Source organism: Bufo bufo, chromosome 2 (assembly GCF_905171765.1).
Source record: "Bufo bufo chromosome 2, aBufBuf1.1, whole genome shotgun sequence".
NCBI classification, from domain to species: domain Eukaryota; kingdom Metazoa; phylum Chordata; class Amphibia; order Anura; family Bufonidae; genus Bufo; species Bufo bufo.
Genome location: NC_053390.1, coordinates 580,623,846 through 580,650,254, shown reverse-complemented (window position 1 = coordinate 580,650,254; position 26,409 = coordinate 580,623,846). Strand labels below are relative to the sequence as shown.

General features: G+C 47.0%; 1 protein-coding gene across 7 annotated transcripts in view; it reads left to right on the top strand.

Moving 5' to 3' along the window:
* Positions 1-3,063: 3,063 nt before the first annotated feature.
* CENPE (centromere protein E) overlaps positions 3,064-26,409 on the top strand; it is a 118,215-nt gene continuing 94,869 nt past the window's right edge. For 4 of the 7 annotated variants that reach the window (XR_005776334.1, XM_040418234.1, XM_040418233.1 and 1 more), the window contains exons 1-17: positions 3,064-3,155; positions 5,526-5,611; positions 8,026-8,115; positions 8,201-8,319; positions 17,412-17,531; positions 18,977-19,058; positions 19,587-19,654; positions 19,736-19,810; positions 19,957-20,096; positions 20,304-20,433; positions 22,407-22,532; positions 22,774-22,932; positions 23,047-23,206; positions 23,296-23,455; positions 23,548-24,013; positions 24,867-24,926; positions 25,015-25,182. Coding sequence is in view for 6 of the 7 variants with exons in the window: in XM_040418234.1 (XP_040274168.1) it covers positions 3,100-3,155; positions 5,526-5,611; positions 8,026-8,115; positions 8,201-8,319; positions 17,412-17,531; positions 18,977-19,058; positions 19,587-19,654; positions 19,736-19,810; positions 19,957-20,096; positions 20,304-20,433; positions 22,407-22,532; positions 22,774-22,932; positions 23,047-23,206; positions 23,296-23,455; positions 23,548-24,013; positions 24,867-24,926; positions 25,015-25,182 (2,265 nt within the window). In the remaining variant the exon portion in view is untranslated. Of the gene's footprint in view, positions 3,156-5,525; positions 5,612-8,025; positions 8,116-8,200; positions 8,320-17,411; positions 17,532-18,976; positions 19,059-19,586; positions 19,655-19,735; positions 19,811-19,956; positions 20,097-20,303; positions 20,434-22,406; positions 22,533-22,773; positions 22,933-23,046; positions 23,207-23,295; positions 23,456-23,547; positions 24,014-24,866; positions 24,927-25,014; positions 25,183-26,409 lie in introns of those variants that run through there. The other 3 variants (XM_040418235.1, XM_040418237.1, XM_040418236.1) reach the window with 3 other exon arrangements.

Below are 26,409 nucleotides of genomic sequence, written 5' to 3'. Positions count from 1 at the left end.
TGAATTTTGGGGCCTCACACCCATCTACTACATTATCTGTACTCAGAGAGTTATCACTGAGTTATCTGAGGTGTTACATAGGACTGCAGGTGACATTTACTGCATTATCTGTAAAAATGGGCATGTCCATAGGTTGGGGGGGGGCGCAATACTTGGCTTGCCCCGGGTGCTGGCAACCCACGCTACGCCACTGGTCCAGAGACCTAGAAGAAGCCATATTCCTCCTCAGCTAGTCTGTCCCCACAAAGCAGAAGATTAGTTCCTGCCTCAGTTACAGAGCTAACAAGCAGACGAATTATCCTGCAAGCTCACATTAAAGCAGAAGCATTTATTCCTGCCAATGATTGCCAAAACCTGCTGGTACCAGAGACCAAAGCTGTATACTGCTTGGATACAAGTTATCTTCAGTAAAGAAAAGTTTGAACTTCATCTAAAGGTCTGGACATCATTTCTGCTGCAAAATTCCTCTATTACTCCTACTATCACTACACTCAAATGTATTGCAAGTGAGCCAGGAGTCCAGCCGTACCCAGGTAGGAGACACCGTTGACACTACTATCACTATTCTACAGAGATATTATAGGATATTACACCACTCTGGCATTCCTAATCTGGGACGTGCGTTATAACACCTTGGAAGGGCCCTGGGATAGTATCCTGCGCACGCTGCAATTGGTGTCACGAACAAACTATAGACTATTAATCACCTGTCTCCTGACCCACTGCCTAAGTGGCGTTAGCGTTACACGTTTCTGGTCACGGCACTTTCACATCTGAATTATTGCTGTCCGGTTTTGAGATCCGGCATGCATCAGTTTGCAGCAGTTTTGTTTTCGGCATGGGAAAGCAACAAACCAAAACGGAACGCATTCTGGTGCACTCCATACCGGTTTGTTCAGTTTTGTCCCCATTGACAATGAATGAAGTGTTGTGCAGTCGTTTTGAGAGCCTGTGCCAGATCTGAAAACCGGACGGCGCAATGTAGATGTGAAAGTAGCCTAAACAAATAGATTATAAACACAGCAGGAAGCTAGAGACTGAAATGCTGAATGCAGATATAGCAGAGTAATTATAGAAAGTCTGGATTGTTCTACTTAAAGGGGTTGTCTCATTTCAACATCTAATATGTATGCTTTGTAAAACATTAGTGACTTACTAAACTAGATTCTTTATCAATTATACCTCCAGTCCATAGTAGAGATCATTTTGCTTGTTTTTAGAAGTTACAGCCACTGCTGTGTAGAAGCTACATAAAGGAGTTGTCCGGGTTCAGAGCTGAACCCGGACATCCCTCCATTTTCACCCCGGCAGCACCCCTGACTTGAGCATCGGAGCAGTTCATGCTCCGATGCTCTCCTTTGCCCTGCGCTAAATCGCGCAGGGCAAAGGCATTTTTAGGAGTTCCGGTGATGTACCGGGGCTCTCTATGGGGCTGCCAGGAAGCCCGGTGACTTCACCGGCACTGATGGGCGGGATTTAGCGCTGCCCTAGCCAGTAAAACGGCTAGGGCAGGGCTAAAGCCCGCCCTTCAGAGCCGGTGACGTCACCGAACACACTGTATGATGCTGCTTTAGTGCCCCCTCACAGTAGGATGAGCTCTAGCCTGCTACACACACACACAGAATGAGGCCCCCATACTAAATGATGCCCTCTAAGTTCCTTCCTCGGAAAGTATGATGTCCCCTTATTTAGTATCTCATGCTCCGATGCACTCCCTTGCCCTGTGCTAAATCGCGCAGGGCAAGATCTCTTTGGTTTAAATAACACACTGCCGGGCGGAAGTTTCCACCCGGCAGTGTGTTATTGAAAACAAAAGAGACCTTGCCCTGCGTGATTTAGCACAGGGCAAGCAAGTGCATTGGAGCATGAGATACTCTGATGCTAGGCTCAGGGGGGGGCTGCCTGGGTGAAAATAAGGGTATGTCCGGGTTCAGCTCTGAACCCGGACAACCTCTTTAAGGGGACATCACTAAATAAGGGGACATCATACTTTCCGAGGAAGGAACTCAGAGGGCATCATTTAGTATGGGGGCCTCATTCTGTGTGTGTGTAGCAGGTTAGAGCTCATTCTACTGTGAGGGGGCACTAAAGGGAGATCATATAGTCCACGGGGCACCATTATTGTTAGGTAACAGGACCTTCTTCCTGTGTGAGGGGGCACTATTATTATGTGGTGGGGTTAGAGACATGGCTTATTGCAAAAAAAAAAAAAATGCAGCAGCGCAAGTTGCCACTGGTGTTGTCCTTCCTCGGACCTTCACCTGATGCCAGGCCCAGGTATGTACTTGAGTGCCCCTGCTGCATAGGAACAGAAAAACGTCAATACCAACAGAAATATGAAACCAGCCAAATCTATTCAGTGAAAAGTGTCTGTGCCCACTTTGATGCCAATTCATGGCACCAGGGTGGGTTTGGGTATTACCCTCTGTACGTTGGCAGTATGAGATCGGTGTCCCAAATTCACTTAACCCTTTAAGTCACTCTTATGCCTATTTTGATGCCCACTTGTGTGCCAGTCATTTCTGTGTTCTTGCCACTCTACCTCAGGACCACTCGGTGCAACATATTATTTCATTACTGGGGGAAAGTTCTCATAATTCAGTAACACAATTATAAATACAAGTGATATGAAGAAGAAATTGATGCATATAATAAGAAACCAAATTCAGCTTGGTATGAAACGAAACATTTCCGAACCACGTGACCGAATTAGAAATAGTCAAAACACCACAGCGGTTTGTCCCACGCCGCCTCCCGTAGCTGAGCACAACAGAACGTACCACTTTCAATTGATCAGGAGAGACACAGTAATCCGGGCTGGATGTCAGCGACATTGACTTGTGTCACTTAACTTATGTAGACGTGTGTTTCCCAGTTCCACCACAGCTATAAATCTATTCTTGTTTATATGAGTCAGCTAATAATAATAATAATAATAATAATAACGCGCAATGGTATGGTCCGGCCGGGAAGCCATTCGCGATGACGTCACCGGGAGGGCGACCTATAGGCGTTTAGAGCGAGGGAAATTCAAATCTGTAGTTGGAGCAATCGCCGTGGCAGCTTAATAGGGCAGGGAGGAGAGGGGCTCGGAGCAACATGTCGGAGGAGGACGCAGTCAAAGTGTGTTTGCGGGTCCGGCCGCTCATCCACAGGTAATGGCAGGCTGGCTTCCCCCATGTCTGTCACACTGGTCAGGATCCCTATGTTGAAGAAGACATTCGCCTGTATAGTAAGACACAGGGGCCCACCACCCCAAATGAAAGGGGCTGATCAGCACTGAATGACCTGTGTGGAGCAGGTAAGTATGCAGAGATGCTGGTGGGTGGGGGGGAGTTGTCTGGCAGAAGCAGCCCCTCTGCCACTGCTCATCAATGGAGGTGGCAGCTCATTTACATGCAGCGATCTCCTCCACAGTATGGAGATGAGTGATCACTAATGCCATGGCCCGTCCCCATACAGAAGCATTGTTTAGATGGCCTGATCTGCTGCTGGCAAATGATTATTTAGGTGTCCTGATCACTAGCGAGACCACCCTGTACCATAATGGGACAGCATGTTGCTCACACTGGAGTGAGACGTAGAGAAGAGCCCTCTCTGCAGGCGCTGAAGTGAAAATATGCCATCAGAAAAGATTGACCAACTAAAATAAGTAAATGTCTCACTTTTTTTGGATTGGTGATAGGTCCCCTTTTTAATTATTTTGTTTATATTATTATTATTTTTTATTATTATATAAAATGCTTTTAGTCTCCTTTAGTTGCCATTGACTGTGACATCTGTCATCTCTAAGCCCAGTCATTGCCAACAGGTTACGCAGCCAGCACCAGCCATGACTGGAGCAGGCTAATCTCATGTGCCCGCTCCAAACATACCCCTAGCGCAAATGACTTGCGTGTATGTGATCTTTGCATTGAGGGGTTAAAGAAAAATCCGGAATCCTCCCCAGAACTTTGCTGGGACTAACATTGAAAGTAGGAGAGGAAAAGATGGATGTCCTGATCTTCACTGGGATCCACAATGGCGACAGCAGCCTCGTGCCTGTACGTGGGCCCACCAGGCGTACCACATTCATGGGTGGGGTGGACCTTTAAGATCAGGTCATCAAATCACGCAGTGCCGTGCACAAAACGGAGTTCTGGTAGAAGTAGTTGTCCAGACATCTGATCCACAGTAATGCAGCGTTATAATTTATTGTATCTCTGTTATGGCTGATTTTAGGAGGTTTCTTTTATCTATTTTGTTGTGTGAATTGCTAAGCCAGCCTGGAAGTTGGCACTAGCGGAGGGGCGATAACGTCATCAATCATTGTCCGTCTACATCTAAGGGCTGTATTATATTTGATGATTTTGGCGATTGTCGGAAGGGAAGTGTTCCTTACAGCAATCGCCTGCCCGTTAGTGGAGGGGACTGCAGTAATTACATGCAGCGATCTCCTCCAGAGTATGGGGAGGAGTGATCGCTGTGCCATCGATCGTCCCCATACTGACTAGCATCAGATCGCGATTAGACAGGATGATCTGCCTCCGGCAAACGATGAGTTTTAAGCATGCAGGATTGCCCAGTGAACGAGCGTTGAATGGGGCTGAGCTGCTCCTAGGCCACATGAACATGTCGTCACTCGGCCTAGGAAAAGCAGAGAAGGCGGCTGCGCCACCGCCTTCTCAAACAGCTGATTGGCTGTGGTGTTGTACCCCCGCCTATCAGTAAAAAAAAAAATATCTCAGAAAACCCCTTTTAAAGGGGTTGTCCGGGTTCAGAGCTGAACCCATTTTCACCCCGGCAGCCCCCCTGACTTGAGCATTGGAGCAGTTCATGCTCTCCTTTGCCCTGCGCCGGCCAAGGGCTCTTTTGTTTACAATAACACACTGCCGGGTGCAGGCTTCCCCCTGGCAGTGTGTTCGGTGACGTCACCGGCTCTGATGGGCGTGCTTTAGCGCTGGCCTAGATGTTTTACTGGCTAGGGCAGCACTAAAGCTGGCCCATCGGTGCCGGTGACGTCACCGGGCTTCCTGGCAGCCCCATGGAAAGCCTGGTTTGTCACCGAAACTCTTGAAAATGCTTTTGCCCTGCGCTAAATCGCGCAGGGCAAAGGAGAGCATCTGAGCATGAACTGCTCCGATGCTCAAGTCAGGGGGGCTGCCAGGGTGAAAATGGAGGGATGTTCGGGTTCAGCTCTGAACCCGGACAACCCCTTTAAGGGCTCGTTTGCGCAATGTTTTTGGTGCTGTTTTTCACACCTTTTCCTCACAGAATCCTCGACAAAAAATGCGTCTAAAAAGCCTCCCATTCATTTCAGCTGATCCTCGCTGAAAAAAGGGCATGGGAAGAAGCAGCAGCAGCATGCCCCATCTTGGAGTGGAATGTGCGTTGATTCTCCCATTGATAAGAATGGGAAAGCTGAAAAAAAAGTGCAGAAAATGTTCAGCGTGTTTTCAAAATTTGTTGTGTGAACATTCCTTAAAAATGTTTCTCATTTTCATACATGTTTAAGTAAAATATGTATTTCTCTTCTCTCATTTTAGAGAACAAGGAGAACAAGTGAATCTGGTGTGGAAAACGGACAACAACAGCATCTCTCAAGTGGATGGGACAAGGTCTTTCAGTTTTGGTAGGCTTTGGTTCAGATTTTTCTTCTTAAATTGAAGGCCTATCCTCTGGATACCCCGCACTCCACCTGCCCCTTCCACCACCACCTTATCAGCTGTCCGGCAGTAGCCCTGGCACTGCCCAGCTCAGTCCATGGTGTAGTGGACCGAGCCGGTTACTGGAGTGCTGCTCCTATAGAAGTGCACTGCACCAGGGGTCTCAAACTCAACCGGATAGATGGCTTGCAGATAGAAAACATTTCCAGTTCTCGGCCCGAGTTCATTTAAAATACAATACAAAATAGTTAATAGAATATAGCACCTCTTACATCCAGTGACGTCCCACGGATGTAGATGTTCTCTTTCCTCACTTTACTCTATTCTCTCCTTCTTTCAGCTGCGTCTCATTTGTGCAGAGTTTCACACTTGGGTTCCTCACTTTTCCTTCATCCTACCCCTCCTGGTAAGGGCTCATGCACACGACCGCCTGTATTTTGCGGTCTGCAAAGAATACTGATGACGTCCGTGTGCATTCCATATTTTGCAGAAAGGAACAGCTGGCCCTTCAAAGAACTGTACTATCCTTGTCCGTAATGTGGACAATAATAGGACATGTTCTATTTTTTTACAGAACGGAAATACGGACCTACGGAATGCACACAGAGTAACTTCCGATTTTTTTTTTTTTTTTTGCGGACCCATTGAAGTGAATAGTTCCAAAAGAACAGACGCGGAAAGAAAATACGTTCGTGTGCATTAGCCCTAATAGTGCTGACAGACTGCCCTCATTAGTAATATTGCCCTCTTCAGTACCCCCAATAGTGATGAAGCTGCTCCCATTAATAGCATTGCCCTTCATAATGTGCACCATAATGCCCCCAGTGTACCACGGTAGTAATTATGCCACCAGTATAATAGGGCCAATCTGTAAGGCACCCCAATAGATCCCACAGTAATAATAAAGCCGCTATAGTGTCCCCAGTATAGTATCCTAATTGACTGCTGTACATTCAAAGAGCAGCATTGAAGTGCTGCCCAGCATTACATCATGGAGCACAGAGCAGCTTCGCATATCGGTGACGGGCAGGGCAGCCCCGGCAAGTAAGCAGCGCTACCCTTGCAGCTCTAGTAATAGGAAGCAGGCTTGGCAGTAAGGTGACGGCTCTGTATGGGCGCATTATTAGTAAGCAGCGCTACCCTTGCAGCTCTAGTAATGGGCAGCAGGCTTGGCAGTAAGGTGACTGCTCTGTATGGGAGCATTATAAGTAAGCAGCGCTACCCTTGCAGAGCAGTGAGGTGACAGCACTATATGGGGGCATTATAAGTAAGCAGCGCTACCCTTGCAGCTCTAGTAATGGGCAGCAGGCTTGGGAGTAAGGTGACGGCTCTGTATGGGGGCATTATAAGTAAGCAGCGCTACCCTTGCAGAGCAGTGAGGTGACAGCACTATATGGGGGCATTATAAGTAAGCAGCGCTACCCTTGCAGCTCTAGTAATGGGCAGCAGGCTTGGCAGTAAGGTGACGGCTCTGTATGGGGGCATTATAAGTAAGCAGCGCTACCCTTGCAGAGCAGTAAGGTGACTGCTCTGTATGGGAGCATTATTAGTAAGCAGCGCTACCCTTGCAGCTCTAGTAATGGGCAGCAGGCTTGGCAGTAAGGTGACGGCTCTGTATGGGGGCATTATAAGCAAGCAGCGCTACCCTTGCAGAGCAGTGAGGTGACAGCACTATATGGGGGCATTATAAGTAAGCAGCGCTACCCTTGCAGCTCTAGTAATAGGCAGCAGGCTTGGCAGTAAGGTGACGGCTCTGTATGGGCGCATTATAAGCAAGCAGAACTACCCTTGCAGAGCAGTGAGGTGACAGCACTATATGGGGGCATTATAAGCAAGCAGCACTTCACTTGTAGCTCTAGTAATGGGCAGCAGGCTTGGCACTAAGGTGACGGCTCTGTATGAGCGCATTATAAGTAAGCAGCGCTTCCCTCACTGTGCTGCAAATAGGCAACAGGTGGGCAGTACTGACATAGGAGGGACAGTCCACCGTCTGAGGAGAGCAGAAGCTTGGAAATATAACTGGGACTGTACGCTGCCAGTTCCATAGTGATGAAGCAACAGATGTGTGCTGACAGGAGCCGATTACAGGCAGCCCGCTGTGCATAGGAAGTACATGCAGGCTGTAGAACAAATCCAAAAATACATTTTTAAACATAACCAATTGGAGAAATGATTTTCTCACATAATAAATACCGGGAAAAAAATTGCAACAGCGTCCATAGCCTTTAGGTAGAAGAACAGCATTGCAGCTCATGCCCAGACGTGACCCATGGACAGGTGTGCCGCTACAGTTGGAAGAAGGAAACCATATATTTCTAATCCCATATGACCGTTTTCTTCCAAGCACCATGAGAAGTTTTTTCTTTGCCCTGTGTTCTAGATCGTGTCTTCCATTCCCACGAAACAACATGTCAGGTTTACCAGGAAGTGGCCGTTCCTATAATCCGTTCCGCTCTGCAGGGTTACAACGGTGAGTATCCCGCAGCTCTTATAAATGACTCTACATACTGATGACGCTTTGAGATGTTTGACGGCGTGTTTATTTTTGCTTTTAGGCACAATTTTTGCCTATGGACAGACTTCCTCTGGAAAGACGTACACAATGATGGGTACACCAGATAATCTGGGAATAATCCCTCAAGCCATTAAAGAGGTTTTCAAAATCATTCATGAGGTATGATTATTTACTTGATCGCACTTTTTGCGTTACGAGATCAATTTTAGCTGCTGTGGTTAATATATTCCTTATGGAGCCTTCTGGGACTTGGCAACCAAAGAGCTCATATGTATGTCGTTAGTTGTTAAAGGGGTTGTGCACTAATTTTAAGACCGCTTAGACTGGAGGGGACTGCTTTGGTGATGACTTACCTGATCCCCTGCACTGCGTTCAGCTCATTCGCTCCATGGCCTCTGCTGCTTGTCTTGGGTCCCTCCATGTGAACTTCCGGCTTGACACTACTGCAGCCGGTCACTGGCCTCTGCTCCCCTTGCGTCATTTCAACTGGTCACGTGACCAGGGGAGCACATCACTGCTGCAGCAGCTTTGAATCGGAAGTTTACATGTAGGGGCCCAAGACAGGCAACAAGCCAGGAGCCAGCACTGGAGATCAGGTAAGTATGATCACCAACGCAGGTCCCTCTAGTCGGAAAGGTCTGGAAATCAGTGCACAACCCATCTAAGTAATGTATAGAGTTACTTCAGTGTATGGAGCAGCGCACACGCTGAGCCTTCTCCATGCCCTGCTGTCGCCGGCTGTGTTACACTGCTGGCAGCTGCAGGACTCTGAACTTGCTCTGATCAAGGCTATTTGTCCAATCACTCATTTGCTGTCATCACTATTGAGTCAAGTGGTTAGAGGGAGCACACCTTCACTCCCACAACTTGATATTGATAGCAATACAGAAGTACTGTTTAAGTGATCAGAGGTTCAAGTCTCCTATGGCAAATTTTTTTTAATTTTTTTATTTTTTTTAAATAGGCAAAATAATTGAAAATTCAGCATTTAGAAGCCCTATTTCTCATATAAAATAAACCTAATTGATATCACCACTTCTGAAAAATATTAAAAGATCATTCTTACATGGTATTCCCATACCATGGTTGTTTTTTTTGTCACTTCACCTCCCCCAGAAAAATTGAAAAATATCAAATAATGAAAACGGAAAAGTTACAGGGTCAGAATATGGCAAAACAAACCAATTTTAATTTAATTTCTTTTTAACTATTAACAACAAAACAGCGTAAAAACTAAATCCAAAAAGCAAAGGCTCAGTGTTTTTCCTTCTGCATTCCACAAATTTTTATTTCTCGCCCAGTTTCCTTGGGGGACACAGAAGACCTTGGGTATAGCTCATCTCCATAGGAGGCGTGACACTAAGTGAAAGCTGTTAAGCCCCTCCTCCACAGCTATACCCTCAGCCTGGAGAGAGAGACTGCCAGTTTTTGCTTAGTGTCCCTGCTCTGCAGGGCTGGTTTCTCCTTGTTTAAATTTTAGATTTTTACTTTTTTCTTTTCTTTTTGTTCCAGATCATCAGGGATAACAGAGACGCACTAGACCTCTCTGTTCTCCCGGGGTTGAGCTGCGCCAGTGCCGGTCACCCGCACTGCTGCCTCCCCCACAGAAGACAAGGTGGATCAGGGCAGCCCAGCTCCCCTACATCCCGCCAGCGCAAGGGTCGCCCGCACGCCAAGTCCCTCTTCCAGCGTCCTGCCACTACGGTGCCAGTAGCTGAAGGGGCGACCCTGCTGGAATGGACCGAGGGTGAAGACGGCTGTGGTAAGAGAGAGGCTTCTCCAGCCCTACGTCCCCCACCCCTCCACCCTGGTCTCCTGCGTGCCTGACCCCCATACTGGGCCTCTAGTCCCCTGCTGGATCTATGCTGGCCCCTGGGGTGCCGCAGAGCGGCAATCTCCTTCTGCCCCCCCCCCCCCCCTGCCTGGCTCCCATAGACATGCAGCCAGTGGCTGTCTCCACAGCCAGCTACAGAAGCGGCAACATAGTTTATTTCTCTATCAGCACAGGCACCCGGTCTCTGGGTACCCCCCTACATCTCCTACCGGAGTGTTGCTCCAGGCCTGAGGCTCCTGACGGCTGTGGAGTAAGGCCTCGCCTCCGGCCGACATTGGTATTCCGGTGCGGCCGGGCGCCGCAAAAATCTTAGCCCAGGCTCCGCGGCCTGCTAGGCCGTCATTCCGGGTCCCTGACTTTTCCGGCCGGCGGGGTGGGCTCCCGCGGCCGGCAAGCCGCCATTCCGAGCCCCTGACTCTCCTGGCCGGCGGGGTGGGCTCCCGCGGCCGGCAAGCCGCCATTCTGGGCCCCTGACTCTTCCGGCCGGCGGGGTGGGCTCCCGCGGCCGGCAAGCCGCCATTCTCGGCCCTTGACTCTTCCGGCCGGCGGGGTGGGCTCCCACGGCCGGCTTTGGGCTTGACTTCTAGGCCCAGCAGGCCCCGGCCGACCGTCGGTGCCGGTCTGTGGGGCTCCGCAAATTTTGGCCCAGGCTTCGCGGCCTGCTGGGCCGCAATTCCGACCGGCCCGCGGGGTGGGCACCCGCGGCCGGTTTGATGCGCCACTCCGCCTCAGGTCCCGGCGGTACATACCGGGCGCCGCAAATTTAGACCCCGGCTTCACGGCCTACTAGGGCGCAAAATTCCGGCCTAGAGGGGGCGGGAACTTCTCCAGGCGCGAATTCTTCCCGCCGGGAGGTTCCTCCGCCCCCAGGGGATCGCAGCGCCGCCCTCCAGGCCGGATCCATGTTAACCCTTTGGGTACAGGCCGGATCCCAATGGGCCTGTATGGCTGGCCCCCCTTTTTCCTTTTTCCTGACTATCTGTGCCCCTATATGGTGGCCCCCTTTAGCCTCAGAGAGGCTGTGTTTAAAAAAAAAAAAAGAAAAAAAAAAAAAAAAAAAGAAGAAATAATAATAAATATATATATATATATATATATATATATATATATATATATATATATATATATATATATATAATAACAATAACAGATTTCTTTTGGACTGCGCAGGACGCTGCAGCCTCATCAGTAGTGCTGCATGTCTGCATGCCCTCTTTCCACAGGCGGCATAGTGTTGCGCTCCCAACCTGCGTCGCTGCTAGGGCATTTCCCCTTTTAGGCGGTTTTCCTGCCCTCTTCCAGGATACGGCGCTGGCCAAGTGCATGCGGCCCTTCCGTAGGCAGCATTCATCATCTCTCCAGTTATGGTGCCTGCCATGTGCATCCCCCCCCTCCTAGGCGGGATACTGCACTCTCCCTGGCTGCCGGCTGGCCATGTGCATGACCCCCTTTTAGGCGGAATACTGCACCTTCACCGGATACGGTGCTGGCCATGTGCACGACCCCCTTCCATAGGCGGAATGCTGCACTCTCTATGGATTTGCTGCCGGCCATGTGCACGACCCCCTTCTCTAGGCGGAACGCTGCACTCTCACTGGATTCACTGCCGGCCATGTGCGTGACCCCCTTCCATGGGCGGAACGCAGCGCTCTCACTGGATTAGTTGCCGATCATGTGCATGACCCCCCTTTTTAGACGGAATACTGCACTCTCACCGGATACGGTACTGGCTATGTGCACGACCCCCTTCCATAGGCGGAACGCTGCACTCTCTCTGATGGGCTATGATGTACTTATGTACTATGTTACTATGCTGCACTCTCACTGGTTTCGCTGCCGGCCATAGGCATGACTCAGGCAGCATACATACATCCCTCTGTCTGTGGTTGGTTTCTCGCAGGTACGTTACTGGCCATGTGCATGTACCCCATACATGGCGGGGTGCTTGCACTCTCGCTGGATCCGCTGTCGGCCATATACATGACCCCTCTTCCGTGGGCGGTGTACGCACTCTCGCTGGATTCGCTTCCTGCCATGGGCTTGCCTTCCTTCCTCAGGTGACATACACACATTCTCACTGACTGTGTTTGTCTCTCACCAGTACGTTGCTGGCCATGTGTATGACTCCCATACATGGCGGGTGCACGCACTCTCCCTGGATGAGATGCTGGCCATGTGCATTACCCCCCCTTTTTTTCTGGGCGGCATGCTACACTCTCACCGGATACCTTGCTGGCCATGAGCATGGACCTCTAACATGGGTGGAACGCTTGCACTCCCATTGGATACGGTGCTGGCCTTGTGCGTGACCACCCCACATTCCATGGGCAGAATTTGGCACGCTCATGAGATTCACGGCTGTCCTTGTATGGCTGTGCTGGACTTGTACATGTCCCCCTTCATTGGCAGAGTAGTTGCACTCTCGCTAAGTCAGTGTTGGGTGTATTATTGCACACTCACTTAATGCTAGGATAACCCTGTGCATGTTCCCCTTTCACTAGGTGGACCTCCTGCGTTCCTGCTGGATTATAGGGTATGTCCTGCTTCTCTGAAGTAGGTACGGCCTTAGGCATCACTCCCTTTTGGGACCGGCCTTTGCACTCTTGCCGACTGCAGTTTGCCAGATACAATTTCCCCCCTTTCGGGGCGGACTGCTTGCGTTCCATCGCATGCTATACTAGGCTTGTGCATAACTCCCTTGCAGGTTGCACTTTGCAATTACGTACATGCTGTGGCACTCTGTGGCGAGACCCCCTTTTTCGCTGAATTAACCTTTTTGCAGTGAGCGGATGTTCTTGTGCGTTGTTTGGGCCGTGTATGCCTTCTCCTCCTGTAGGTGGGTTGGCCTTCTCACTGCTTACGGGCTGCTCGTACGTATGCCTCATCTGCTTCCTGCGGCATACTTTTGTTTTCTTGGGATACGATGCTTGCCGCAAGCCTTGCACTCGTCTCTAAGGAGTTCATTCTGTCCACCTGACCCGGACGGGCTCTACTTGCTCTCTGCTGCACGGAGCTGGGTGGTACTCATTCATTTAGTTGGCCCTTCATCCCAGGGAGTGTTCGTGGTTCCTAGATGCGTGCCCATTCGTCCTTCCGCGGTATTGCTTCCCTGCGCTAGTGGTCACATGGTCGAGAGTGCTGTTGTCTGGAGCGCCCCTCGAATTCTTCGTTGGCTCTGGCAGGACTGCGGTTCCCTTGCCTGCTGCAATTTCCTCCTCTTCGGATGTAGTGTGGTATGAGTCCTTCCTCTTGGCGCCTCTACGCTTCAGTCTGATCTGCTACCAGGTGCGGGCCGCTTTTCTCGGGAAGGTCACCCAAATTCTCTTAGGTGCTCGATTACCCAGGTCGGAGGACCTCCACCTTGGGTTCTTCAGGGTATTCGCCTTCTGCGAGGCGGTGAACCGGGCACCTCACAGTGTAGCAGGGTTCTGCTTTTGAGCTGTCCTATGGCTTCCCTGTTGCCCACTCCTCCGTTCGGTTGGAGGGTGTTATGCTGGCCTCTGTCTCGACTACCTTATCTCGCCGGCTCTGTTTGGCTCCCGCTCGGTACAGATCACTCCGATGTGGCTTCTGTCCCGCCAGACTTCAGAGGCTGTTCCTTCACTGTCCTCCCCTCTGGGGAGAGCATGGTTGTTCATGTGGATGGTTCCGGTGTTCCTTTTGGCCTCGTACTGTCTCCCTTGTTCACACTGGCTGTATTAGCTGTGCCTATTTACCGAGTCTACCGCGTTCTGTCCTCCCGCTGAGTGCAGATTGCGTGGTCCATTCTAAGACAATGGTCCTGCTGTAGACTTACCTTCTCGGTAACTTGGGGGGGACTACCTTTCGGTCCAGATTGTCCTTTGATCTCCCACAGCGGGACTGTAGAACATGGCTACATCAGCATGGACTTTAGCCTGTCTTGTCCTGGCATCTGGCGGATACTGGGCGGACCCTTTGGTTCCGTTCCGTCTGTCCTTCTGCTCCCCCATTAGGGTGGATACGGGACAACGTTGCTCGGGGGCCGACGGGACCAGTTTTGTCGACTTCTGCCCGTGTTACTGGTCTGCGCCTGATCACATTGGGTTTTCGCCCGCTTGCCAGGCGACTCCAGCGGGTTCGCTACTGTCCGCTCCTGGCTGTATTTCGTCCAGGATCTGTCGTAAGACTTATGTTTTTTTTGTCTGGGGTTCTGTGGGAAGCTGTGCATTCCCCACTCTGACTTTTTCTCTCCCCATGGTTCTGTCTTTTTTCCAGTCCGGCCTGGACCTGGGACTGGGATTCCTTTACTTGAGGTGTCAAGTGTCAGCGCTGTTCTTCCTCTTCCAGCGTTCCCCGGCCCTCTGGGCCTGTCAAGACCTTCTTACTCGAAATGGCTCTTTGGTTCCTCTGTACTGTCCTTCGGTACCGCCCTGGGAACTACATACTGAGCTCTCGGCACTCCAATCTTTTCCTTGGAGCCGTTACAGAAGTTCTATCTACCCCGCCTGTCCTGTACGGTTGTGTTTCCGTATCAGTCGTGTCTCTGACGGGTGCCTGAATGGCCCCTTTTTGTTCTGAGCCTTCTGTCTTTTCCCAGGACAGGGCTGTTTCTACATCCCGTTCCTTCCTTCTGAAGGTAGTGTTGCCTTTCGCTTCAACACTTCACCGATTTGGACGTTGTTTGGGCCTTGCCGGTTTTACTTGGAGATCTCTGACTCTTGTCGACGTTCGGTCTCTTGGGTTTCCTGGAGGTCCGCGCTTAGAGTTGACGGACTCCAGGGTGGTTTTCCTCCGCTTTATCAGATTGGCTATTGCTGAGGTTACCGCACCGAGGGCAGGATTCTGCCTTTGCTGTCACCGTTCATTTCACCAGAGCGGTCGGTGCCTCCTGGGCCGGAGGCATTGGGCTTCGGCCATGCATTTGAGCAAGGCGGCCACAGGTATCCTTGCACGCTTTACAGAGTTCTACAGGGTGCATACTCTGGCTTCGGCGTATGCTGCCTTGGTCCGCCTGGGTCTGCAGGCGGCGGTTCCTTGATGCCTTCGGGTGCTTCGCCTTGGAGCTGTGGTCCCTCCCCTTTTGGACTGCTTTTGAACGTCCCAAGGTCTTCTGTGTCCCCCAAGGAAACTGGGCGAGAAAACGAGATTTTTGTATAACTTACCAGTAAAATCTCTTTCTCGCTCTTTCCTTGGGGGACACAGCACCCACCCATTCAGTTGTTTTTCTCTACACGGTTTCCGAGTTTGTTTTACCCGTTGGGTAGTTGGCTTGTTGGTTCCTTGTTGGACTTTGCCTTTTCTCACTGCTTGGACACGCAACTGGCAGTCTCTCTCTCCAGGCTGAGGGTATAGCTGTGGAGGAGGGGCTTAACAGCTTTCACTTAGTGTCACGCCTCCTATGGAGATGAGCTATACCCAAGGTCTTCTGTGTCCCCCAAGGAAAGAGCGAGAAAGAGATTTTACTGGTAAGTTATACAAAAATCTCGTTTTTTACAAAAAAAATACTTTTCTGCACTTCTTCCCGTCTGGGCCCACCCACTGGTGGCATCAAGATATTTAAGCTGCCGTTGAGAGGAGCATAGAGACCTTCGGCCCAAGGTTATTTTACTCACTGATCTATGTCAGGCAGGGAGAGATAGAAGTGTGCAGATGCATACCTCTTATTGATCCAGCAAAGCACTAGGAGCACTCTGTGTGATCATTAAGAAGGTCTGGCTTCGCGGAATCCGTGTGTGGTGTTTTTTTTTTCGTTCTTCCGTGCGGGTTCCCGTTCCCATGCTGTAAAACTGCAGTATATTACAGTACCTTAAATCTCAAGTACACTTTGCGTTTTTTTTTTTTTTTTCGTGCGGAAATAGACCTTCCATGAGGATTTCAAATTAAATAACATGTCCATTATGTCTGCGGTTGTAGCTGTGGATTTCACCCTTTTCAGTAGAAGGATGAGATCTGTAGAAAAACCGTGCCAAAAACTGCAATTTGACGTTGCAGATTTTGGTGTGGATATGCTGCAGAAATTCGTGCAGATCTTGTGTGCACGTGACCTTAAACTGCTGATTGCAAATGATGAGGATAGGTCTTCAGTATTTAATTCCTAGAATACCCCTTTAAAGCAGTCCTTTTAGTTGATTTTAGATGTATTTTGGACTAACAGTTTTTCTCCAGTTGTCTCCACAACTGCACACCTGAGACGTCGGGGGTGCGTCAGTGGTTAGCACTGGTGCCTTGCAGTGCTGGGCTCCTAGGTTTGAATCTAACCAAAGACAACATCTGTCTGGAGTTTGTATGTTCTCCACGTGTTTGTATGGGTTTCCTCCCACCCTCCAAAGACTAACTTAGATTGTGAGCGCCATGTGAGACTGAGTGACCATGATGTCTGTAAAGTGCTGTGGAATACTCCTTCCTTCCTTACCCACTGATCCTGCTGCAGTGCTGACTTTATCCAGTCAGGCTCACGGCCCACTTGTTTTTGGGCCCTAATCCCAACGTGTGCTGCCCGTTGCCGTATTGCGGATCCGCAATACAGGGGCGCCGTTCCGTGTGCATTCCGCGTCACGGATGCGGACCCATTCCCTTCAATGGGTTTGGAGATGCGGAATGGAAGTCTACGGATGCACTACGGAGTGCTCTCTGGGGTTCCATTCCGTGCCTCCACGCTGCGTAAAGATAGAAATTGCTTTATCTTTTTGCGGAATGGAGGGATCTCTGACCCATTCAAGTGAATGGGTCCATGATCCCCATGCGGCTGGGTCACGGTCAGTGCCCGTGCATTGCGGACCACAATTTGCGGTCCACAGTCGTGTGAACGAGCCCTTAGGCTGGCAGCTTCTGAGCTGCCTCAGTAGAAGAGAAAATTTCAAAAACATCAGTTCTAGCAAATAAGAAATATGTAGCATTGGAGTTTTTTTTTTTTTTTTTTTCTTCAGCCAGTCTTTTGAGCGTTAGTACGCCTTTCAGTTTGGTCCTTTACTGAATTTTAACTTTTGGTATATCTCAGGCATGTTGTCATGGAGCAGACTGGAGAAACCTGCAATTACACTTCCTGGTAACTGGCTTTCTAGGAAGTCTCCAACAGCGCCCATATTTCCCCCTTCCCCATTCATATTTTTTCTTGGTTTGATTATTTCTGCTTCCGAAGGTCTTGGTAAATCACTGAAGGGAGGAGTCTTTTAACCCCTCTGTGTTTTTCCTGTCCCTACAGGACAGGGCAATCTCAGGGGTTCTGTAATGGAGACTTCCTAGAAAGCCAATTACTGGGAAATGTAACAGCAAGTTTTAATATACAATTTTGCTTTGGGTTCTACATCTTCTGTGTTTCACAGTACATAGCAGCTGCAAATCGCCCTTCTGTGATAAATCCTTCATACTGGCTGTCTCCAGCCCCTCTCTTTTTAACAAACTTCAGATTTTTTTTTGACCAGATGAGAAATAAAGAATTTGTTGCTTTTTCATTTAGATACCAAGCAGAGAGTTTTTATTACGTGTTTCCTATATGGAAATTTATAATGAAACCGTCACAGATCTTCTTTGCGATGACAGAAAAAAGAAACCTTTGGAAATACGAGAAGATATCAATGTAAGTGGAAGCAATTCTTCTTATTATTTTTTTTAACCAGATCTTCTAGATCCCTCCCTGGGATATGCCATGAAGGTCTTAGAGGCATGGGTCCCACCTCTAGGACCTGCACCTGTGTTCAGAATGGGGATCCCCTGGCCCTTCTGCAGCCTCTGGCCATGGCCATGCATATGTATCTCTCTATTACATTTTTGGGAGTTCTGTAAACACTTGCTGGTCTGATGGGTTGGTCCTACCTCTATCAGACACTTATGACCTATCCTGTGGGTACACCATAAATGTCTAAGATAGAAAAAAACTTTTTAAGGCTACGTTCACACTAGCGGTTTTACTGGATCCGGCAGGGTTCAGCAAAAACTCTTCTGTTGCTGATAATACAACCATCTGCATCCGTTATGAACGGATCCGGTTTTATTATCTTTAATGTAGCCCAGACGGATCCGTCATGAACTCCATTGAAGGTCAATGGGGGACGAATTCGTTTTTCTATTGCGTTTTGCTCTGCATCCCAGGACGGAAAGCATACCACAGCATGCTGAGGTTTGCTCTCCGGTATGAGAACGGAACGCATTTTGGAGCATTCCATTCTGTTCAGTTACGTTTTGTCCCCATTGAAAATGTATGGGGACAAAACGGAAGCGGTTTTTTCCGGTATTGAGACCCTATGACTAATCTCAATACTGGAAAATATTAACGCTAGTGTGGAAGTAGCCTTAATGAAATCAATTTAGTTTTGCTTCCTTAGGCGGAGTTAGCAAAAAAGGATCTCTTAAAGAGGACCTTTCACCGATTCTTACCCTATGAACTAAGTATACAGACATGTGGAGCGGCGCCCGGGGATCTCACTGCACTTACTATTATCCCCGGGCGCCGCTCCGTTCTCCTGCTATGCCCTCCGGTATCTCCGTTCCCTAAGTTATAGTAGGCGGAGTCTGCCCTAGCGCTGGCCAATTGCATTGCAGAGCTCACAGCCTGGGAGAAAATAACCTCCCAGGCTGTGAGCTCTGCGCTGCGATTGGCCAGCGCTAGGGCAGACTCCGCCTACCATAACTTAGGGACTGGTATCTCCGCCTACTATAACTTAGTGAGCGGAGATACCGGAGGACATAGCAGGAGAACGGAGCGGCGCCCCGGGGATAATAGTAAGTGCAGTGAGATCCCCGGGCGCCGCTCTACATATCTGTATAGTTAGTTCATAGGGTAAGAATCGGTGAAAGGTCCTCTTTAAGTTGTGCTCAGTTTGCATGAGTTTGTCATTTCTGTCAGACATAAAAAAAAAATTGATGGGGGGGGGGGGGGGGGACACAAAGGCCTGCATGACGGAGTCTTTTTTTTTTTTTTTTTTTTTTTTTTTTCAATTATCTGTTTCTTCGAGCGGAAAGCTGAACGGTGATGCATACCCGGCCTTGCAGTGGCCAAGTTAACAATATTGTGCTTCTTTGCAGCGTAATGTGTACGTTGCTGACCTAACGGAGGAGCTTGTAATGGAACATGAGCATGTTTTGCAATGGATCAAAAAGGGAGAAAGTAAGAATCTTTAATTATTTCTTGTACCAAAATCTGGTTTAGCAATAAACTCACTCTGTTCTAAATGTAACACTTGGTTTTTGGTTCAGCAGAAAAACAAAAGACAGATTTAAAAAAAAAAAAAAACAACGTTTTTGTAGACTACAACTGTGATCTGTAGGCATCAGGTGAGACCCCAGTAGACCAGGTTCAAAAGGGTTGTCCAGACTTGCAAAAAAGAGGTACTTACCAGGTCCCCGGCTGATACCGTTGCAGCCAATGACTGGCCACAGCACTTCCCTGCTCCCCTTGCGTCACCTCCCAAGGGGGCCAGGTCATCGCTGCAACTTGTCATTGACGGCTGAGGACCCGAGTAAAGTACCTGGAACCCAGTGGTGGTGGAGCAGAGAAGTATGCTTTCATTTGGCAGGTCTGGCCGTAAGGGTTCCTTTTTTTTTCCCTCAAAGATGGCCGGTATAACATTGTACAGTTTTTTACATGCCCCCTTCATGTATCACTTTACAAGCCGTTCTATTTTTTATCACTCAGAAAACAGACACTATGGAGAGACAAAAATGAATGACCACAGCAGCCGCTCTCATGCCATATTTAGAATGGTAAGGGTTTTATTTTTGTTTGTTTTTTCACTTAAATTTCAATTTTTTTTAGCATTTTTAAAAAGAATATTATTTTAATAGATACTTGAAAGCCGTGAGAGAAATGACCCAGGAAACCAGGAGAACTGTGAGGGAGCAGTAATGGTGTCTCATTTGGTAAGTAATGTTTGAAGATGAGCATCTGTGAAGACTTTGAAAGATCTGAAAAAAATCTGGGCAAGTCTGCGCTTTGTGGCTTACCACATGTTTAATGAGACCTGGGTTCCCACCCTTGTTGTTCATTACTGAGGGTTTTTCTTCAGAATCTTGTTGACTTGGCTGGAAGTGAAAGGGCAAGCCAGACTGGTGCAGAAGGTGTACGATTTAAAGAAGGATGCAATATCAACCGCAGTCTGTTTATTCTTGGACAAGTTATTAAAAAGCTGAGTGATGGTCAAGTTGGGTAAGTGTATATTGGCTATTTTTGCTTTAAAATTCTGTGTGCTTGTTGTGTTTATTTTTTTATTTTATTTTTTACGCCTACATTTAATCTCTGATTTATCACTTTTTACTAAAAGCTGTAAACAGAGATCCAGTATTCTAATAGTCTTGAATTTTAGATTTTTAGCAGTTAACCTATAATTTTTTTTTTTTTTTTCTGTATAAACAGTGGATTCATAAATTACCGCGATAGCAAGCTCACACGAATTCTTCAGAATTCATTGGGTGGAAATACAAAGACTGTAATCATTTGTACTATTACGCCAGTTTCACTTGACGAGACCCTGAGCACTCTGCAGGTAACTAGTCTCTTTATCCTCTACTGTTCGATGCCCTCTAAACTAAGACGTTATTCACATATCCATTTGATTTCTGTGAAGAACGATACATTTTTCATCCATGAAGGGTTTTTATTTTTGTGTTCCATGTGCCCACCTGCATTACTAGGCTAAGGCTACTTTCACACTGGCGTTTTGGTTTCCGTTTTAGAGATCCGTTTCAGGGCTCTCACTAGCGTTCCAAAACGGATCAGTTTTGCCCTAATGCATAAGGATCCGCTTAGAAAGCCTCAGTTTGCCTCCATTCCGCTCTGTAGGCGGACACCAAAACGCTGCTTGGTGGCAAACGGCTCCGTCCTGACACACAATGTTAGTCAATGGAGACGGATCCGTTTTCTCTGGCACAATAGAAAACGGATTTGTCCTCCATTGACTTTCAATGGTGTTCAAGACAGATCTGTTTTGGCGATGTTAAAGATAATACAAACTGATCCGTTCTGAACGGATACATGCGGTTGTATTAATCGGTGCGGACCCGTCTGTGCAGATCCATGACTGATCCGCTCCAAACGCGAGTGTGAAAGTAGCCTAACAAGTGGATTTCCAGAGCATGGATGCCATCCATGTTCTGTAAGTGATTTTCACAAACTCTAAACTCAGTTGGTGTGTTTGGTCCACAACATGGACAAAGTAGTGCATGTCTCCTGTGTTTTTCTGACCGTAAATAAGTGGTAAAAAAAACGGAAATAGGACTACGCACACTAAAATAGGTGGTTAAGTGTGCTGTCCATTAAGAACACGGACAGCACACACCTGAGCCAAGTGAATAGGCCGAGGTTGTGCTCCACTATACCGGCTTTCTTCTCAAGTGAGCAGTACACAATCCTTGTTGCTGTCAGGGATGAAATTCCTGGCCATCGGATGAGGGGCATCGTTGTTGTATAGCAATAGCTGTGCTCTAGGTGTACCTACAGGTAGCGTTCACACTTGCCAGTCATGCTGTCAATAAGTTTTACAGCACAATATATATTTTTCCTTACGTCTTTGATAAGCCATAATCATATCCAGGATTCAAGTGACCAAATCCCTCTAACAATGTTTGATTTGTATCTCTTGGTGAATGGAGAGCCGTACCCCAACAAAATACTATCTGAATGTATTCGTACAAATCTTTTGTTTCTCCTAATAAATTAGATTTGTGGGTTTTCAGTTTCTTTGCCGAACATATGCCCTATTAAGACATATGGGCAACCCCCTGCTTGGGATTCCCATCTTTTTAGCCAGAAATCAACATTCTAAGGCCCTATGTACGCAACATTTTCAGTCCCTATCCAGCCCTTTTCATTTATTTTGTAACTTGGGTGCAGACCCGTTGAGTTCATTGGGGCCACACAAAAAAATGCCCACATCCATATGTCTGTTCCGCGGCCACGCAGAAAAAGGTGGACAAGAATAGGATGTTTCTACAGGAGGCGGAAATGCACACAGCTCATATTAGTGTTTTGCGGACCACAAAACGCAAACGGTTGTGTGCGTGCAGCCTTAGGACTCTTCTACATGAGCGAGTTTTCCGTGCGGGTGCAATGCGTGAAGGGAATCCTGACCCATTCCTTTCACGCATCAGTTCTGCATTCAGGAATAATCGCCGCATGTTCTATATTCTGCATTTTTCACACAGCCCTGGCCCCATAGAAGTGAAAGGGTCTTGTGTGAAAAACGTATAAAAACTGCATCCGTGCGGAAAAGACTAACGCAGAACGCAATAGCAGACAAAACTGATGGAACTTGCGTACAAAACCATCAGTTTTTAAAAAAATCCTGAACAGATCCTGCCACAATCCATATCGCTTGTGTGAAAGGGGCCTTAGAGTTGCTCACGCTCTGCCAAACAACCCATTTGATTCCTCTTGTAGTTCGATGCTGATTAGATTGCCCTTGTACACAAAATTCTGTATATTGTATATGGATCTATTCACGGTTTTCTGTTTTCGCAGTTTGCAAGTACAGCCAAACATGTAAGAAATACTCCACATGTTAATGAGGTGCTGGATGACCAAGCTTTGCTTAAGAGGTATAGGAAGGAAATCCTCGATTTGAAGAAACAGCTGGAAGAACTGGAGGTATTTCCCTGAACTGCTGTCTCAAGTAGTATATAGAGGTTTCAGATCTTTGTTCTGTGGCTTTTTGTGGAGTATAATCTATAGTGGAGTATGAAATGAACTACAGTGTTTTTTTTTTTTTTTTTTTTTTTTTTTTTTCTCGTTTCTCTTTAGAAGTTAAACTGCAAAATATAGCTAAAGCTTTACAAAAGTGGCAAATATAATGTAAAAAGCCTAATGCTGTTTTTCCTCCTTTCTGAAGGCCTCTTCTGAGATAAAAACCCATGCAATGGCTAAAGAAGAAGAACATTCCCATTTGCTGGCAGAAATAAAGCAACTGCGAAAAGAAAGGGAAGAACGAATATGGAATTTGACAAACATAGTTGTTGCATCTTCCCAACCCTCCCACGAAGACCAAAGGGTATGGTTTTTCTTTTATCCAAAACTGTATCATTGCAACATTTGGTTTCGAGGCTTCTTTATACTGCTGTATAATCGCCACATAGCACAATTTCTTAGCTTTATTTTTTTGCAGGTTAATCGAAAAAGAAGGGTGACCTGGGCACCTGGAAAGCTCCAAAATAGCTTGCATGCTTCTGTAATTTCACCCTTTGCAATTGGCTCTACATTAACTTCTAACCTTGCCAAGCGACCAAAGGTTACCGACTTTTCAACAATCCCGGAGATTGATGATTGTAAGTGTGTGTTGTATGCTAGTAGTCAGGTCTTCATTCTCATTGAGAGAGGTTTATTTAAAAATTTTTTCCCCTTTTTTTAAATTCAGCTGTTTGTACAGAATTTTCGGATTTCGATGATGCAAGCCGTGTACTTGATGACTTCAGTCAAGATGCAGACTGGAATTTCGGAAGTAAAGTCACTCGCAGGGAAAAGACGACAACAGCTCTGTCTCTTTCTATGATCGATTTTTCATCAGACAGCTCAAGGTTGGTTCTTTTTTACTTTTTATAGTTTACAGTGTAAAATTGTCCAGTTTTTTTTTTATTTTCATAATATATAATTCATTCTCATCATCCAGTGCCCTTACAAAAAACTCTTCCCTTCAAAAATGTAAAGAGCTGGAGCTGAAAGTTGCTGAGTTACAAAACCAGCTGACAAAGCTGAGTAAAGAATATGAGGTGGAATCCGGGAAGAGACAATCTCTTGAAAAAGAGACTTCAGAGTTAAAACAGCAGCAACTTCAATCCAAAGAGCGTGATGAGTTTGTGCAGACCCTAGAGCTGGAAATAACCAGCTTGAAAGACCAGCTCAGGAATGGACCTCAATACAGCACACCAACTCCTCTGCCTGGAGACAACGTGGACATGCGTGAAGGGCTGACAGCACTAAATACTGACGAGGAACAAGGACCGCAGTTGGAAGGAGCCTGCCAGGAACCTGCTCAGGAACAACTTTCAAGCCATATTCATGATCTTTGCCGAGAGCAAATACAAATGCTTGAGCTAAAGATAGCAGATCTGGAAGAAAATTCAAATCCTCAAAATGTGAGAAACAGCAGGTTTATTTATTCATTTAAAAGGGTTCTCCGGGAATGATTTAAAATGGCCACCAACAGTCTGTCCTAAAATAGGCGCAGGGTTGGTTGCCACCACTTGTAGAGCTACCTAGGGTTGAGGGGAGTGGGGCTTCACTACACATTATACTCTGGCATTTACATATACTACACACTAGCAAGCGTTCCTGTTGGACTGCTCGGCCATGATGGCATATCATAGGCAGGATCACATCATAACCATCAATTGTAGAGCTGTATAAGTGAGGGCCTGCCCTCTCAGCCCCCTAGGCAACCAATCCTGCTCAAATGCTAGGGCAGTTTGCTGGGGGCCATTTTAGTAATAACTTTGGCTCATTGGAGCCGACACATTCTAATACTGTACGGAGTGGCAACTCTGTACAGTATTACGACGTTTTTAGCGTCATCCGAAGTCCATTGGCTCATCCCTAATTTATAATATTGACATGGCTAAAGGGAGGAGCAGACAGCTGTGTTTCTCAAGGGGCATCTCCTTCTCTCTGGCTGTGACGTGTGTGGGTTTTATTTTTTTTATATATATATATATATTTTTTTTTTGTTCTTCCTGGCTATGACTCTCTCTCTCCGAGGCGTTTTGTGTACCACGAAATATATGCGGTCATGTGAGTGCACCCTTATGCGTTTGTCTACTCTGGTGTTGCATACTGTACATTTGACATTCTAATATACTTTAGCAAGCCCAATCATTTCCATAATGGAGGTGTTCAGTCTGGTTAAAGTATGGTAACTGTCTTTAATTTTAAACTTTTTATTTTTTCTACTGAAACCTTAAAATTTAATAACTATAAATGTTTTATTTCCAGAATGAGCAAACTTACCTTATGGAAAGCGTTCAAATATGTGAAGCTCTATTGGCGGAGAAAGTAAGTTATCATTCAGCATCTGTATGAGCATACCGTGCGCTACGATTTTAAATTTGATATTAATTTTATCACTTTGTTTTGCACTTAGCAAAGTGCTTCTGACGAATTTGCCATTATGCAGAGTAACTTAGATCATCTAGTAGCTGAGAATGAAAGCCTGAAAACAGAAATTGCTGACTTGAGAAAATGTCTTCAGGAGAAACATGAAACCAATGAATTTGAAAGTCTGGAGAAAGAAATTCAAAAAGAGCATGAGGTGAGTCAAATGAATGCTGACAGCCCAACGGTCGCATCTCTAGAGTCAGTGCAAGAGGACTTTTTTTTTAAAGCGTTGTTAATGCCAGACCCTGTACATATAAAAAGGGATATACATGCATAATATAAAACAAATCAAGTACAATAAGCATGAACTTATTGAAAACTGGTACAGACGAAAAGAGGACTCTGCCTGCAATAGCTTACAATCTGCAAGTTGAGCAGGGCAAGTGGACTGTAAGGCCTCTTTCACACGGGCGGGATTTCCGTGCGGGCAAACGTATTGCACCCGCACTGAATCCGGACCCATTTATTTCTATGGGGCTGTGCACATGAGCAGTGATTTTCACGCATCACTTGTGCGTTGCGTGAAAATCGCAGCATGCTCTATTTTGTGTGTTTTTTTTTTCATGCAACGCAGGCCCCATAGAAGTGAATGGGGCTGTGTGAAAATCGCAAGCTAATGCGGTGCGATTTTCACGCACGGTTGCTAGGAGACTATCAGGATGGGGACCCAATCATTATTATTTTCCCTTATAACATGGTTATAAAGTAAAATAGTAGCATTCTTAATACAGAATGCATAGTACAATAGGGCTGGAGGGGTTAAAAAAAATAAAAATAATTTAACTCGCCTTAATCCACTTGTTTTGCGCAGCCGGCATCTCTTCTGTCTTTGAGGAATAGGACCTTTTGATGTCACTCTGCTCATCACATGGTCTATCACATGATCTTTTACCATGGTGATGGATTAATGTGATGGACCATGTGGTGACCAGAGTGACGTCACCACAGGTCCTTTTCCTCACAGATGAAGGCAGAAGAGAAGCCGGGCTGCTGCGCGAGCAAGTGGATTAAGGGGAGTCAATATTATTATTATTTTTTTTTTTACCCCTCCAGCCCTATTGTACTAAGCATTCTGTATTAAGAATGCTATTTTCCCTTATAACCAAGTTATAAGGGAAAATACAATCTACACAACACCTAATCCCGAACTTCTGTGAAGAAGGATCTGGGTACCAAACATGCCGATTTTTCTCACGTGCGTGCAAAACGCATTAAAATCGAGCATGTTCCAGCAACGCCCGTGTGAAACCAGCCTAAGTGGTGGTGGAAGCTGCTCATCTGCCTGTGTAGTGGCAGCAGGGTTATTATAGGCTTTCCTGAAAAGTTTAGTTTTTCAGGTTTCATTTGAAAGTTCTGTTGGCGGACAATCCCTTCTGGGGTA